This window comes from Macrobrachium nipponense, chromosome 21, assembly GCF_015104395.2.
Source record: "Macrobrachium nipponense isolate FS-2020 chromosome 21, ASM1510439v2, whole genome shotgun sequence".
NCBI classification, from domain to species: Eukaryota; Metazoa; Arthropoda; class Malacostraca; order Decapoda; family Palaemonidae; genus Macrobrachium; species Macrobrachium nipponense.
Window position 1 is genome coordinate 43,808,534 of NC_087212.1, and position 16,874 is coordinate 43,825,407.

At 36.0% G+C, this 16,874-nt stretch overlaps 1 protein-coding gene across 1 annotated transcript in view; it reads left to right on the plus strand.

Moving 5' to 3' along the window:
• Nucleotides 1-255: 255 nt before the first annotated feature.
• The window catches only part of LOC135197983 (serine/threonine-protein phosphatase PP1-gamma catalytic subunit B-like), a 37,475-nt gene continuing 20,856 nt past the window's right edge, over nucleotides 256-16,874 (plus strand). The window contains 1 exon segment of the mRNA XM_064225300.1: nucleotides 256-854. Within this exon segment, the coding sequence (XP_064081370.1) occupies nucleotides 777-854 (78 nt within the window). The 5' untranslated portion in view covers nucleotides 256-776.

Consider the following 16,874-nt stretch of genomic DNA (forward strand, 5'->3'; position numbering starts at 1 on the left):
GGAAATTTCCTTAGATTTTCCTCCAATATTTCGTCAGAACGCTCATTGATTTGTGAGAATAAAATGCCCTTTCAAGCCTGCGCTCTTTATTGCATAAATTGGACAACGGCTGATTATGAAATCGTATGGATAGGGAATTGCTTGAGCAGAATAAACACCGCGATCAATATGCTACGTGGTAACTCTTGGCCGTCAGCTGCGTGCCGGGAGGCACCGCGCGTATATATAAGCTCGGGGGAGGCGCGAGGCAGCGGAGAAACCGTGGGCAGGTCGTGTCGTGTAGTCATTAGTGTCGGTGGACTGCTCTGGGCAGCTCTCGCTTGCTGCAGCTGAGCACAGAATTTCCATTTCTGACACCTGCAGCAGGTTTTGTTTGTTTTGGGAGGCATTTTGCCGCAAGAAATATAATTATTCATCCCGTTGCCGCTCGTTACCGAAGTTTTCTTACGGCCACTGTGTGATCTCTCGAGGAATCAGCACTTGAAGGACGCGTTTTGACGTTGTCGTAAGAGAAAGTCATTTTTAAAAGAGCAGAGCAACTGGTTATTGTTGTATAGCAGCCTGACCTGCTTGAAGCCAGCAGCATCCCTTCAGCACCGCACAGTTGACCAAGCACAGCCGCGCGCACAGCACAGAAGAAAGGTTTACCTTTTGTCACGTTCCCTTTGCTAATTACCCACATCCATCAATCGTTTCCTCCCTCCGAGGGGGAGAAAGGAGTAGCCAAGACGAAGGGCCAACCACAGGACGCCAACCGCAACAACGTCCCGGCAAAGATGAGGTACGAGGATCCCTTCGACGTTGACGCCTTCATCAACAACCTCCTCTTCCTGAAGAAGTACCCGGGGAAGAACGTGAGTGTCAATTCTTTCGGCCTGTTCTTAAGAGTAAGGGCGGGGAAGGGGGTCGTCTGTAGTCTTTTGTTGCTGATGAAATCCTTATGGTTTGGGGATCGTCAGTATTAGAAGTTCTCTCTCTCTCTCTCTCTCTCTCTCTCTCTCTCTCTCTCTCTCTCTCTCTTACGAATTTATAACCTGTGGCGTTTGGGAAGCGTTTAAATCTCTTCAATACAAATTTCATATCTAAATCATTATACATATTTTATCCGGTGAGGAAACAATAAAACATAATTGTCATTTTTTAGATATGTAATGTCGAATTCTTATTTGCATTGGGTCTGTAATGTCCAATTCTTATTTGCATTGGGTCTATAATGTCAAATTATTTGCCTTGGGTCTAAATATCGAATTCTTATTTGCATTGGGTCTATAATGTCGAATTCTTATTTCCATTGGATCTATAATGGCGAATTCTTGTTTGTATTGGGATTAATGGGCCAAATGATCTTCCTTTGGAATAATCGTACATCCTAAAACATTAATATTAAATAACTTTATATTCCCAAGAGATCTGCAGATAATCAATATGACTTCCCATTACCCCATTATTAGTCAAATTCTGATAAGAGAGACAATATGAAACAGGCACAGATTTACCAACAGATCCTAATTACCCATATTTCTCCATGTTTCCTTACATATAAGTATTACCAATGCATTCATTTTGAACTCTATTATATACGCGTTCTCCATCCTATGTATTACGTAAAGAAACGATTAAACTACTATTACCATAATCTTCGCCATTACACGTTTCTGTATTAACCTTTTATTTAATTATCAGGAACAATGATGTATTTAACTATTCGCTTGCATTATTAGCATATGTTTTGTGTTATATATGTAGCTCTGATTCTCGAAGTTCACATAGATCTTCTTCAAATAAGAAATGACGTTCAGGAAAATTCATTGTTTACGAAACAGGTTGGCAGACATCCAATTAAACGAGTGAATAGTGAGTTGCATTTCCAACACGTAAACCTTCTTTATCTCGTCATATTGATATTTGTAGAATATGGGCATCATTGATTCTTTATTGATTTATGGTCACTAAAACTGGCGGCACTTAACCCGTAGAGAATGGATATATTCCAGGAGATTCACAGAAATTGTGTTTGGTGATCTAAAGGACATAGGTTTCTTTTCCCTATGTACAATTGAACATTGTATATACGTTTGTTTCTCTAATTTCTCAGTTATACATTTAAAAATCTCACATTATAAAGCACAGGTTTATTTTGCCTTATGTTCACGATTAAACATTATATGCCTTGATTCATTTCTGATTAGGTTTTTAAATTATCTTCGTCTCTCTTTTAATTTACTGCTTTTTCCTTTCATTTTTTCATTTTATTTAAGTTTCTTCATTCCCACATTATGCCATGTTTCCTTATTTCTCTCCCATCTTCACTTTTGTTCGGTTATTCTCCATTTGCATAAGTATTCCGAGGTTTGATGACGGGTCTTTACGTTTTTTTTTATTTTTCAACTCATAGATTGCTTCATCAGGTATTAACCCTGTATGTATCCACCATTGGCTCCTTGGCCCTTGGGGAACAAAGTATTATATACACCTATATCTATTATTAATATAATTTGCCGGCCACTCAATATAGAAATAAGTGTATATAATACCGTTTTATTACACCATTTCCACCCATGTACTTTTGTCAAAATATTTTTGTTCATTCATTCAAGTCTTTTTTCATGGTGATATTTTCCACTGGTACAAGAATAAAAAGGACTTTTCCTATATTCACTGCCTAGGTCACCTAACCTTGTCATTTTTCCACTAAGGCATTTTATGAGCTTTGTGTCATAATGGTTTTTTTTTGTAGTTTTTAATGATTCTCTAGTGTTTCTCTTCATTGTTATTGTTAAATCTGTTTTTGTTTTAATTAGAAGGATTTTGCAAGAGTTTTTTAAATATGTTCAAGGTATATATTATATATATATATATATATATATATATATATATATATGTGTGTGTGTGTGTGTGTGTGTGTGTGTGTGTGTGCGTGTGCGTCTTTGTGATAAAATATATGTATGTACGTATATATGTCTTCGGGGATGCGCACAGGTCGTTGAAAAGCACACGCATACTTTGAATTAATTTAGAAGGATATAGCTATTATAGAGACGAAACTACGTTCGTGTATGGTACGACCATACGAATGTGCTGTCACGTGTAAGCCTTGTTAAAGGAATGGGCCTCCACACAATGCGGTTGTCATTTCTCCTGATTAGGGAAGATTAGGTAGGGTACTGTGTATGGTATGTAGGCTACAACCCGTATCACGAGAGAGAGAGAGAGAGAGAGAGAGAGAGAGAGAGAGAGGTCATTTTAGTGGCGTTAGGTAACCAGGATATTGTAACGTCCAGCAGATCTCTCTCTCTCTCTCTCTCTCTCTCTCTCTCTCTCTCTCTCTCACTCTCTCTCTCTTTTACATACCAAAGTACAGTCCATTGATATTTTTTTGTAGTCTTGGGGTGTTGAAAATAAAGTGCTTAGCTTCACAAATTATTGTAACTTTCATCTTGAATGAAAGTTTTCCAGCAATGAGACAAAAAAGGTACATATTTGTCTTTGTGTATTACTTAAATATCTGAGTTTTATTTCAAGAAATTCGTATTAATATTATTTTATCAATTTATTTTGTAATTATTTTTCAATCTTTATTAGACAAACAATACCAGTTTGCAGGGTCGTATATATACTTCTCTTTGTCAGAGCGAAGTCTCCTTTTCCTGTCGTAATATTTACGCCTATGTATGCCTATTCTTTCGTTGATTGTTTCACTTGCTAATCACCACCCCCTCCCCCAACAGGCGCCAGAAATCGTAATCAAATAAAACCTTGAAAATCACACGCCAAAATCCACTTGGGCGCCTCGTGCTTTTGAATAATAACCGCTGACCTTCAAGTGGCAACGCCGTGATCGAAACGGTGTTGCCCACGCTTGGGTCAAAAAGATTTTCTTCAGTTATTGAATGGGATTCCTGGGGTCGTGATTGTTTGGAGGTTACGTCAGTCGTTCCTTTGTTTGGCGCTTGGCAACGCATCCTACGTCCTAAATCCTACCATTATCCAGAGTTAGGATGTTGTGACCCCTGGCAACGAACTAAAACATCCTAGCTATCCTCAGTTAGGATGTTTCAACCTCGTGTAGCGAACAAAAGCAGTATAAAAGCAGCATTACAGTGGCATGACGATGGTAGATGACATATGTCAAGCGAAAGGGTAGGTTGAGGTTTTACCCTTATAAAGGCTCTCATCTCTTCTTTTTCTCTTCTTCTTCTTCTTCTTCTTCTGTTGTGGACAACGTGAGGATCGTCTTCTTCTTTTTTTCTTCTTCTTCTCTGCTGTGGACAACCTGAGGATCTTCTTCTACTTCTTCTTCTTCTTCTTCTTCTTTGTTGTGGACAACCAGAGGAGTTAGCGAGTGCTTGCATGAACCCTCAAGTGACGGGGCGAGGGAGAGAGAGAGGGGAGAATAAGGGAGAGGAGAGGGGGCGTGTTTGGAGAGAGGCAACTCCATCCACGTCTCTGTGGCAGCAATGAGGGAAAGTGGGCAGGGGAAGAGAGAAAGAGAGAGAGAGAGAGAGAGAGAGAGAGAGAGAGATGGATCAATGCAAACACGGGACTCCGCCCCCCGGTTCCCTCTTCCCCCAACCCCCTCTCCCTCTTTCTGCTTGCCCCTCCCATCAAGGGGCTCAGCTGATTGGTCCTTGAAAGCAGAACGGGTGAACTTTTCAAATGCCCCTGATTTCATTCTTCGCTTTAAAAGGCTTATGAGAGGATTTTTTTTTTCTCAGAGATTCAGGGTCGGTGTAGTGCAGAGTTTGACTCTCGTTTTGATAAAGGCAAGTTTTGGTAAACGTTTCTATTGATGAAGCTTCTTTTCGATAAACAGTTGTTCTGATAAGCTCTGGTTTTGATAAGCTCTCGTTTTGGTAAACTCCCGATTTCATAAACTCTCGTTTTGATAAACTCGTTTTTGGTAAATTTTCGTTTTGGTAAACTCCCGTTTTGGTAAACTTCCGTTTTGATAAGCTCTCGTTTTGATAACCTCTCGTTTCGGTAAACTCTCGTTGGGGCAAACTCTTGTTTTGGTAAAGTCCCGGTTTCATAAACTCTCGTTTTGATAAACTCGTTTTTGGTACATTTTCGTTTTGGTAAACTCCCGTTTTGGTAAACTTCCGTTTTGATAAGCTCTCGTTTTGATAACCTCTCGTTTCGGTAAACTCCCGTTTTGGCAAACTCGTTTTGGTAAACTCCCGGTTTCATAAACTCTCGTTTTGGTAAACTTTCGTTTTGATAAGCTCCCGTTTTGGTAAACTCTCGTTTTTGGTAAACTCTCCTTTTGGTAAACTCGTTTTTTGTAAACTCTCGTTTTGGTATACTCTCGTTTTGATAAAAACGGTTTGCTAAACTCATTATGATAAGCTAAAATGAAATTAATGTTATCAAGTGTGATTTCAGTTTCATGGTGGAATGTATAATCTCTTGCGCATATATTAGCGCCTGTGCTGATACGAATATTAAGAATCTCTCTCTCTTCTCTCTCTCTCTCTCTCTCTCTTTGTGTGGCAGTGGCGACAACCATTATATGAATATTGAGAATTCTCTCTCTCTCTCTCTCTCTCTCTGTGCGTGTCGAATTCTCTCCATATTTCATTATCCTCTCCGGATATCTTCCCCGCCCCCCAACCCCCGTTCTTCATTATGCATTCATTATGAAGACAGTCATTCGCTGTCTTTATCAGTCTTCATTATAGTCGAAGTGAAGTTCTTATCCTCCCTCATTAAATGTCGGTCTCCTGAGAGAGAGAGAGAGAGAGAGAGAGAGAGGAATTGTCGTTACTGAAAATCTTATTGAGAAAAATAAAAATTTGAAATGTGTTAAAGCATTTATTCGCAGTAAAATACAAAACATAAGAATTATTATCAGAGAGAGAGAGAGAGAGAGAGAGAGAGAGAGAGAGATGAGAGAGAGAGGTGATCATGTAAGGTCTTATTTGAATTTACGATAGGGACAGCAGTGAATAGTCATCTTAGAGAGAACCCTTACCTTACATCTTGTTCGGGTTGCCCCAGGTCCCTCAGTGTGAGGCACCTCTAATGTCTACCAGAGAGTTGCTAGTACATCTTCCGGTATATTTGTCATCTTCCAATCTTGGATGGTCTGGGATGCAGTTTAGATATTTCGAGCTTATTCTTAAACATCTACGCTCACTCCTGATATATTCCTCAGATGAGCTGGCAACGCATTGAATAGACGCTGCATTATCGATGCTGGTGCGTAGTGGATTAATGTCCTGTGTGCTTTCCTTATTTTTCCTGGTATAGTTTTGGGCACTATTAATCTACCTCTGCTTGCTCTTTCTGATATTTTTTAGTTCCATGATATTTTCTGCTATTCCTTCTATCTGTTTCCATGCCTGAATTATCATGTAGCGTTTCTCTTCTCCTTTCTAGACTATATAATTTTAAGAATTGTAGTCTTTCCCAGTAGTCTAGGTCCTTAACTTCTTCTATTCTAGCTGTAAAGGACCGTTTGTACATCTCTATTTGTGCAATATCCTTTTGATAGTGTGGGTACCATATCATATTGCAATATTCAAGTGGACTACGAAACATATGTTTTATAAAGCATAATCATGTGTTCAGCTGTTCTTGTTTTGAAGTGCCGTAACAACATTCCCATTTTTGCTTTACATTTTGCCAACAGAGTTGCTATTTGATCATTGCATAACATGTCCTATCATCATCACACCAAGGTCTTTAACTGCTTCCTTATTTGTGATGGTCTCATTATTAGGTCCCTTATATGCATATAGCTTTCTTTCTCTGTCTCCATAATTATTGATTCAAATTTATCAGAGTTAATACCATCCTATTTACCTCTGCCCAATCATATACTTTGTTAAGGTCTCTTTGTAGAGCGTTCCTATCTTCATCACAAGTATTTCTCTACTTATCTTGTGTCATCTGCGAAACTACTCACTACCGAATCCTTAAACATTATTGTCTATGTCTTCAATCATAATAACAAACAGTATTGCAGCTAACACCGTGGGTACTTGCGGCACACCGGATATTACCTTGGCTTCATCCGATTTCTCGTCGTTTGCAATAACTATCTGTTTTCTGTTGTGTAAAAATTCTTTTAAACCATCTTCCTACTTTATCCACGATATTGTGTTTTCTAATTTTCTTCGCTAATATATTTATGGTCTACTTTATCAAAAGCTTTTGCAAAGTCTAAAATAAACCACATCTGTTTCATTTCCGCTTTTCATATATTTTTTAATATGTTTTCACGGTGGACTAACAGTTGGGTTTGTGTACTTTTTCCGGGTACGAAACCATGTTGTCCTTTATTAAACAAATTATTTTTTATTAAAATGTTTCATAATATTTTTCTTCATTACCCTTTCATACACTTTCATAATATGTGATGTTAGACTCACAGGCTATAATTACTTGCCTCTAGTCTTGATCCACTTTTGAAAGTAGGGGTAATATATGCTAATTTGTGCTCATCATATATCTTGCCTGTATCTACACTTTGTCTTAATAATATTGCAAGTGGCTTTGCGATAGAATGAACTACTTTCTTAACAAAATAGCAGGAATTCCATCAGGCCCTGCAGCAGCTCCATTTTTAATTTCATTAATAGCCTGCACAATATCAGCTTCATTATATCTATGTCAGCTAAATATTCACTATTTCATCCCTTACTTCTATATCATTATCTTCATTATCTATTCTAGGGGTGAATTCTTTCTTATATCGTTCTGCCAGTATGTTGCAAATTTCCTTTTTTTCATTCGTTAATCTCCCTTCAATTCTCAGAGGGCCTATTTCTATTCTTCTTTTATTCATCTTCTTCGCATATGAGTATAATAGTTTTGGGGTTTTGCTTGATATTTAATAGGGTTTTTTCTTCCAAGTCCCGTTTTTCATTTTTTCTTTTGATTGTATAATCTTTTGTTCTGCATTTTCTATCTTACTTTTTAGTTCTATAACTTTCCATGCATTTTTTTCTTTTGCAAGACCTTTTTCCTTTCCACTTTCTGATTTTCTGGAACAAGATCCTTCTGTCTCTTGGTATGCATGAATGATGTTTACTTTTCTTCTTCGGTATATATTTTTCCACTATTATCTCCAATATTTATATAATATCTCCGTATTTACCCTTATGTCATCACTTACGAAAATGTTATCCCAATCTTTGTTTAATTCTTCATTAATTTCTGACCATTTTATATTTTTTTTTTTTTTACTGTAGAAGTTGTATTTTCCATATCCTTCCCACTTTTTTCATTTCTTGCTTATCTCTATTTTCACTTGCTTTGGAATGAACTGTTAATTCTATGACATTATGGTCTGAAATACTCGCATTATAAACTATTATTTCTTTAACATAATTCATCTCGTTCACAATACTAGGTCTAAAGTATTTTCCTTTCTTGTTGGCAGGTGATTTATTTGTTGAATGTTTGTATTCTAGTAGCATATCTAATAGCTTTTCAAATTGCCTCTTATCTTCTGCACTACTATTACTTCTCTTTTTTATATGTATAAGTACAACCACATAACTCCTATTCGTTCTTTCCATTCTACGAAAGGAAATTGAAGTCACCAGATAGGAGAAATAGTCCAGTCCTTGTGATTTCTACATATATCATCCAATTTTTCAATTATTAAGTCAAACTCTTTAGTATTAGGAGGTCTATATATTACTATGTTCATCAATTTTTCAGATTCAAATTCTACCGCTATTAGTTCACATTCTGAGTTACTATATTTCTCATATATTTTTCCTTGTTTTTTGTCTTTCCCATATATTGCGGTTCCCCCTTGATTCCTATTTTTCTATCTGATCTATAAGTTTTGGAACCCTTTTTATTTGATCATCATTCCCAGTCTCTTGGGAATACCAGGTTTCACTTATATTCATTATATCTATTTTCTTTTCATTTTTGGGTTAGTTCTTCTAAGTACTCTATTTTTTCTTTTTCTTTGAAAAGGTATGTATACAACCCATCGCATTCATCACTATGATGGTTTGCGTGTTTTCTCCTTCATTTAATATTGGTGGTAATAGGGATTTTCCCATGTCTCTTTCCTGTTCTGGTATGTTGTTCTTTTTTTCATTTCCAGAAATTCTGACATTAAAAAATCCAACTTTTCCATAATATTTGATCTTCCTTCATCATATTATTCATTTTGTGTCTGAATCTGCAATTTTCTCCGTTTCTGCAATATCCCCTCTTGCATAATAAATACAGTTATTATCTCTTGAGTAGAATTTCGGAGCTGATGCTTTGAAATTTTTTGCTGACACCTCTGCATATCTCATTGGTGGTTTGCTTTTCTCTTTTACCTGATATTCTTGATTTCTCTCTTTATTTGTTTCTTTCTTATGATTGGATTTTTTTACTTGGTTGGTTATTTATTTGATTATGATTCCATGGCTACAGGGTGCATATATTTGCATTTTTTTGTCGAACTTACATCCTTTTCCTTCTTTTAGGTTTTTTACATATTTTTGGATGCAGATCTCTGCAATCATCCCCATAGAGAGAGAGAGAGAGAGAGAGAGAGATAACCATGTAAAGTCTTATTTGAGTTTACGATTGTGGCAGATTTTGAAGTCATATTTTAGAGAGAGAGAGAGAGTGAGAGAGAGAGAGAGCTTTTACTCCGTCGTTCGTCTATTTCACTTTCCGGACCGCTGTGAAACGACGCCGCACATATCTGATGTTTGTGGAAATTCTTGTGTGGGTTAAAAATGCATCCCATTCTGATGAACTCGGAGTACGTTTGCATCATGGCTATTTTCTGGTCTGACGGAATTTCGTTTTTTTTCCGGTTTTTAGTGGGCCGCAGAATATTTATTTTGTATTTCTCCTCGAACGATAATAATGGTATTAGACTTCGAATAGGATTCTGGCAATCATCCTATCAAAGCGACAGGAGGACTGAAGTTATTTTAACAATGCCGAGGATTGGTCACTGCTGACTGACACAGTTTTCTTCTCGGTGGTGGTAGCGCTCCAGTGTGTGTTCGTTGTGACAGCTCTTTGACAGTTGAGCATATTCTGGTTCACTGCGCCAGGTATGTCAATGAGAGGCGGATGTTAAACCGTCTATTTATTCTAGAAGGTAAAACCATGACTGAAATTTTAGGATTTGATTTGTTTAAAGGCTTGTGATTTTTATAAAAATTTGTATTCTTTTTATTTTATTTATGGCAGTTTTTAATTCCATTCGAAATCATATCTCGATTTTACCGTTTTAAACATTGATCTTTAGAGCATCTATTTTAAACTCATTATTTATATCATTTTCATTAAACTCATCATTTATATAAATACCATTTTCATTCCATGTCATCTTAGCGCTGAATGACCTTGTGGGTCCCAGCGCTTGGCTTTATGCCTTTATCACATATTCCATTCCATTCCATTCCAATGCTCCTATGACAACGTTTATGCGGCGTTTTTGATGTGTCTTAGCCTTATCTGCCATGCTTGGTGTTAAACCTGTATTGTATGTGAGCCTATATTGTGTGTTTTCAGTTTCAACCAAATTATTATCAGCTATTTTATGAGCGCGATTGTTCAGTTTATTTTTGCATCTAATAGTATTTGTTTTATTATTAAAACAAATTTTTGTCCTCAGCAATTTTGCGAGTGTAATTGTTCACTTTTAATTTATATCTAACAATGTTCTCTCTCTCTCTCTCTCTCTCTCTCTCTCTCTCTCTCTCTCTCTCTCTCTCTCTCTGTGAAGTCATTTAGCTCAGAAAGTAAGAAGGTTTGAAAGGTGTAACAGTAGGAAAACCTCGCGGTTGCACCATTGGTTAATTGTTTGGAGAGTGTGGAAAGTAAAACGGATGAAAAAGACTATTAACGGAAGTATAGTAACAGGAATAAAAAGGGCAGCAGTTAAGAGCTGAAGGGACGCTACAAAGACCCCTAAGTAAGGCCTACAGTGCACTGAACGGCACCACATCACTGACGGGAGAAATCAAAATTTGCATTGGAGAGAATGGACAGGAAATATTTAGTTGGGTTCGGAATGCAAGTGAGAGCTTTTGGGTGCAAAGGCTGTCTTGAAGGACACACAAAATGAAGTTGTGGTGTATCTTATATATATATACGTACTATATATATTATATATATATATATATATATATATATATATAATGTAATGTATTTATATATATATGTGTATATCTATATATATATATAGGTATGTATACATATATATGTATATATATATATATCTATAATATCTATAATATATATATATATATACATATACTATATAAATATATATATATATATATATATATATATATATATATATATATATATAAAATATATATATACTCTATACACATACAAACACAAACACATATATATGATTAAAACAATCAGCGTATCCGCGTATAGCTCCATAGTTAAACTTTCAGAGGGCGTGGACCCGTTCAGCCTTTCCCTAACCGCCCATGGAGCTGTCATTCGGCGGAGAGCGCTGTGACGTTTCGAGCCAAAACAACGCCAGCGAAATAACGAAAGAACACGCCCTTTTGCACATTGTGCAGACAGAGGACCTTGTTTTTGTTTGCACCCATGTAAGAAACACGGTGACGCCCTTATCTTTTTTGTTATCGGGCCCTAGTGAATGACTGACGCCATACGTACCTCTTTTTTTATAAGAACCTGTGGCGATTTTCGGCCGATAACGAGCGGAAATGAACGAACCCGTGCTGCCAAACATTGCAGAATGTAAACAAAGCTGCCCCTATCGCCCCCGTGCAGTCTTCTTCTTGCTTATTGACAGCAGTAAATTGCTTGGAAGTCTTAATTTCTCTTTACACTTTACGCTTACATTGTATTATATTATATTCTATATTATATATATATATATATCCATATATATATACGTATATATATATATATATATATATATATATATATATATATATATATATATATATATATATATATATATATATATATATATATATATATATATATATATATATATATATATATATATATATATATATATATATATATATATATATATATATATATATATATATATATATATATATATATATATATATATATATATATATATATATATATATATATATATATATATATATATATATATATATATATATATATATATATAATATATATATATATATATATATATATATATATATATATATATATATATACGTATATATATATATATATATATATATATACATAATCATTTCTACCTTTTCCTGTAGCAATTTACCATCAACTAATGCTGCAAAAAAATAAATAAATGAAATAAAAGAGCCGCACACTGATGTAGACATCACGACCGAAAAAATGAAAAGGAAAATGGCTTAGAATGTAGAAGTGATAATACATGTATACATAATTGTCCATTGATAATTTGTGCGCAGGAAGAAAATGTAATTAGTCACGTCACAATCGTGTATCTAATTCTATCTCATTTTTTCACGTCTTCCTTTGCAGAGACGAGTCCATCAGCATAACTATTCCCTCCTCCTCCATCTCCTCTTTTTCTTCCCCCTCCCCTTCTTCGTCTTCTTCTTCTTCTTCTTCTTCTTCTTCTTCTTCCTCGTTTAATTGGTTTTCACTGTTATCAGCCCATTAAGTTCCAGGTGTCAGGAGATTCGTCTAATGACGATTTGGGTGGGGCCCTTTGTCTGATCCATAACACAGATAATGGCGTTGTTAGCGTGTCAGCGCCTTAAGCCCCACCCCCCCACCCCATCTCTCTCTCTCTCTCTCTCTCTCTCTTCTCTCTCTCTCTCTCAGTATTTTGTTGAATTTCGCCTCAAGGTCAAAGCCACTCTGAGTCCCTGAGATTTTTTTCGGTATAATTGTTTATTTATTTTTGTCAGTGTGTTGAAAATTCTGCGTCCTTGCTTCTTTTTTATTTGCTTCATGATGTTCCGACATTTTCCACTTGCTTCTTCTCATCGCTTTCTCCTTTCAGTAAACTCTCATTATTCGGCCTTTTTTCATGGCTATTCTCTGATTTTTTCGTTTCAGTAAACTCTCATTATTAGGCCTTTTTTCTTGACTGCTCTCCATGGTTTTTTCGTCTCAGTAAACTGTTCTTACTTACTCTCAACTACTCTTTGCTTTTTTCGTTTCTGTAAACTCTTATTGTTTTACCGATAACTCATACTTTCAGTTTTCTTTTCATTTCGGTACTCTTACTGTTTTATATATTACTCCTACTTTCTCTGCTTTTTTTTTGTTTTTGTTTAGGTAAACTCTTATAATATTATTATTATTACTTTACCTCTTACTCTTAGTTTCTCTACTTTTTTCATTTCGATAAACTCTAACTGTTTTACATATTACTCCTACTTTCTCTGCTTTTTCCTTTCGGTAAACGCTTATTTTTTTTTACGTATTACTCCTACTTTCCTTTTTCATTCCGGTAAACTCATTATATATTTCACTTATCTTTTTCGTTTCAGTAAACTCATTATTTGACCTTTTTCTCAACTACTCTCTCTGCTATCTTCGTGTTAGTGATACTTTCGTCTTCTGAATAATAATAATAATAATAATAATAATAATAATAATAATAATAATAATAATAATAATAATTTTATTGAGTTATTTTGGTCCATAAAATTTCTCTTTCTTCTCCTTGAGAAATTTGACCTTAGTTGTGTAGGAAACATATTCTATTGAAATTGAATGTTGTTGTCAGTATGTTTTGAGACTATTTTTTTTTATTCGTGAAATCTTTTCACTTTTTGCTGATATCTTGCTAAATGGTAATAATATCTCAGTTTATTTTTAATATTAATTTCTTTATAAGGGTTTTATTGTAATCAAGAAAAACCTTACAAACGGAAGTAGGGTTTTCAAAATGTCTCATACCGAACTAGTTCTGCATAACGATGTTATTTACGCGTTGCATGTCATAGTTGCTGATATTGGTTTTGTAAAATAATTCTGCTGCCTTTGTTTTGAGTTGTGATTTCGTTACTATCAAGACTCAAGTGCCTGTTACGTCACAAGCCTCAATACCCCACCGCTCTAAGGAAGTTAGCCCGTTTTGATGACGTTTGCGAGGAATAAAATCTTCACGTGAAGCAGATTTCGAGGGGGTACAAGAGGTCCTTCGAAGTCGAGAAATAGATCTATGTTAGGCCTTGTTGTCGCCCTTCGCGAGGAACAAAATCCTCACGTGGAAACGAAGACTTCGAAGCGGAGAAATAAGAGATCATGAGATCTGAGATTCCCTTCGAAAACATAAGAAGAAGAACGAGATTGTCTTATCTCACGGTTTTCGGCTTTCGCCTCGTCAAGGGCGGCTGAGTTGACGTCTTGAAAAGGGGAGATGATTCCGCTGCGGCGGAGGTGAATGAAAAAAGGTTTTGTTCGTCCAAGGCTGAGCAGTTGATCTGCAATAGATTCTGGAGAGAGAGAGAGAGAAGAGAGAGAGAGAGAGAGAGAGAGAGAGAGAGAGAGATCTTATACTTGAGAAATGAACAGTTTCTGACATACCTTGAATAGCTTGATATTTGTTTGTCATATTCAGCTTACTCTACTATATGAGAGAAGAGAGAGAGAGAGAGAGGGAGAGAGAGAGAGAGAGAGAGAGAAGAGAGAGAGAGATACGGGCTAGTGAACAATGATGCAATGTCGTGAGATACTCTGAAAATTACATCACCATTTATATTTGGGAAAGGAAGTTTCAAATCTAGCTTGTTTAGGAGCGTAATTTTAGAGCTGTGGTCCCATCGTGTGAGATGAAGGAAATGTGCTGATTCTTTCAGCGGCCTTCGGCTGTTTCTCCATCGTATCTTTGTTCGTATGTAAGTATGCAACGCCTCTATATCATTATCAATATTATCTCTCTCTCTCTCTCTCTCTATCTCTCTCTCTCTCTTGCTGGCTAGAGTTTCAGGCTGTTTCTTTATCGTATCTTTGTTCTTATGGAAGTATGCAATGCTTCTATGTTGGTATCATTATCTCTCTCTCTCTCTCTCTCTCTCTCTCTCTCTCTCTCTCTCCCCGCAGTTACAAGCTATTTTTGTCCCCGTCGGAAATAAAACTATTATATATATATATATATATATATATATATAATTATATATATATTTTATATATATAATATTATATATAAATTATATTTATATATATAGATATATATATATATATATATATATATATATATATATATATATATATATATATATATATATATATATATATATATCTGTGTGTATGCATATTCCTTCCCATTTCACACCGGACGTAATTGTGAAAATAACCTTCTAGTTCACTTTACAAACGATGACAATGAGGATAAGCATTAATGAAGTTGTTGATGTTGTTTATTCAAAATGAAATAAAATGTTACACTTTGATTTAAGATTTTGTTCGTTAGTGCTCTAAATTCGAATGTTCACTGGCTTATAACTGGAAATAAACAACGTTAGCCAGTCTATAGATGGGAATAAGAGAAACAACGTTAAAAGGAATCTAAGGAACAACTCTCAAGGGAGTGAAAAAACAACGCTAAAGGGAATATGAGAAACAACGCTAAAGGGAATATAAGAAACAACGCGCAAGGGAGCAAAAGAAACAGTGCTAAAGGGAATGAAAGAAACAGTGTCAAAGCAAAGAAAGGGATGGTACGAAATAAACAACGTTAAAGGGAATAAAAGAAACAAGGCTAAAAGGGAATAAAGTAAACGACGCTAAAGGAGTGAAAGAAAGCGCTAAAGGAAATTCAGGAAACGACGATATAGGGAATAAAAGAACGATGGTGAAAGGAATGAAGGAAGCAACGATAAAGGGAATAAAAGAAACGACGATAAAAGGAATAAAAGAAACGGCGCTCAAGGGAATAAAAGAAACAATGCTAAAGGAAGGGAAATAAGGGACTAGAAGAAACAACAGCAAAGGGACTAAAAGAAACAAAGGTAAAAGGAATAAAATAAACAAACTCTCCCAGAGTATTCATCGGACCATTGTCAAGACATTTTGAAAAGTGGATATCGCCCAATTCAGCTTTTTTATGGGGGAACCTGATTATCACCCCCTTCACCCACCCGCCAACCCCCATTGCTAACTAAACAGCTTCTTTTCAGCGCGTTCCGTAAGCCCCATCAACATTGTGGGACCTGATGGGAGAGGGGAATTCTTCGGGTCTCGAGCTACTTGACCCTTTTTCACCTTGATCCTGGTATTGATTCTCGACAACGTGTGGTACAAGGTCACGTGACTAGTATGTACTCTTCGAGGACCGAGTGGTCTGTGGTATAAACACTGCAGTGGCAGCATGTGCCATACGTATATTAAGAGTGACACATTTGCGTAAGTTGTAAAGGATCTCCTTATTACTGAAAAAAAAAACTGAAAAACGTGATAAGCTTCGTCCTATAAAGCTGAAATAATTGCGCTGACGGAATATGGCATAAGGCGTTTTTCTGTAAAGGTAGTGAAAGATGGTTATGTACAAACCTCTTGTGTTTGACCACGTCGACACTTTGTCGCATGGTTACCAAGACCCTCAAGGAATCTCAGGATGCTGGTGGACACACACACACACACACACACACACACACACACACACACACACAACACTCATCAGCCTTTTAATCACTGACATACGCTGTCGTTGCATCCCTGAAATCTCAGAGACTAGTTTGAAGGGTCTCTCTTGCGATAATGCATTTTTTTTTTTTTTTTGCTTATTTATTTTTTCACTGGCACTGCTTTGCCTTGTTACTTTAAATGTCATCGGTGAGTGACCAGCTGCTAGATTACCTTGTTATGTTTACCCCGTTTTAGAGGGAGAGTAGTGAACATTATATCTTCATTTGAGTGCAATATTTGCAAATTATAAGGAGTGTTATCATCGACACAATTCAAACTGAATAAGAGAT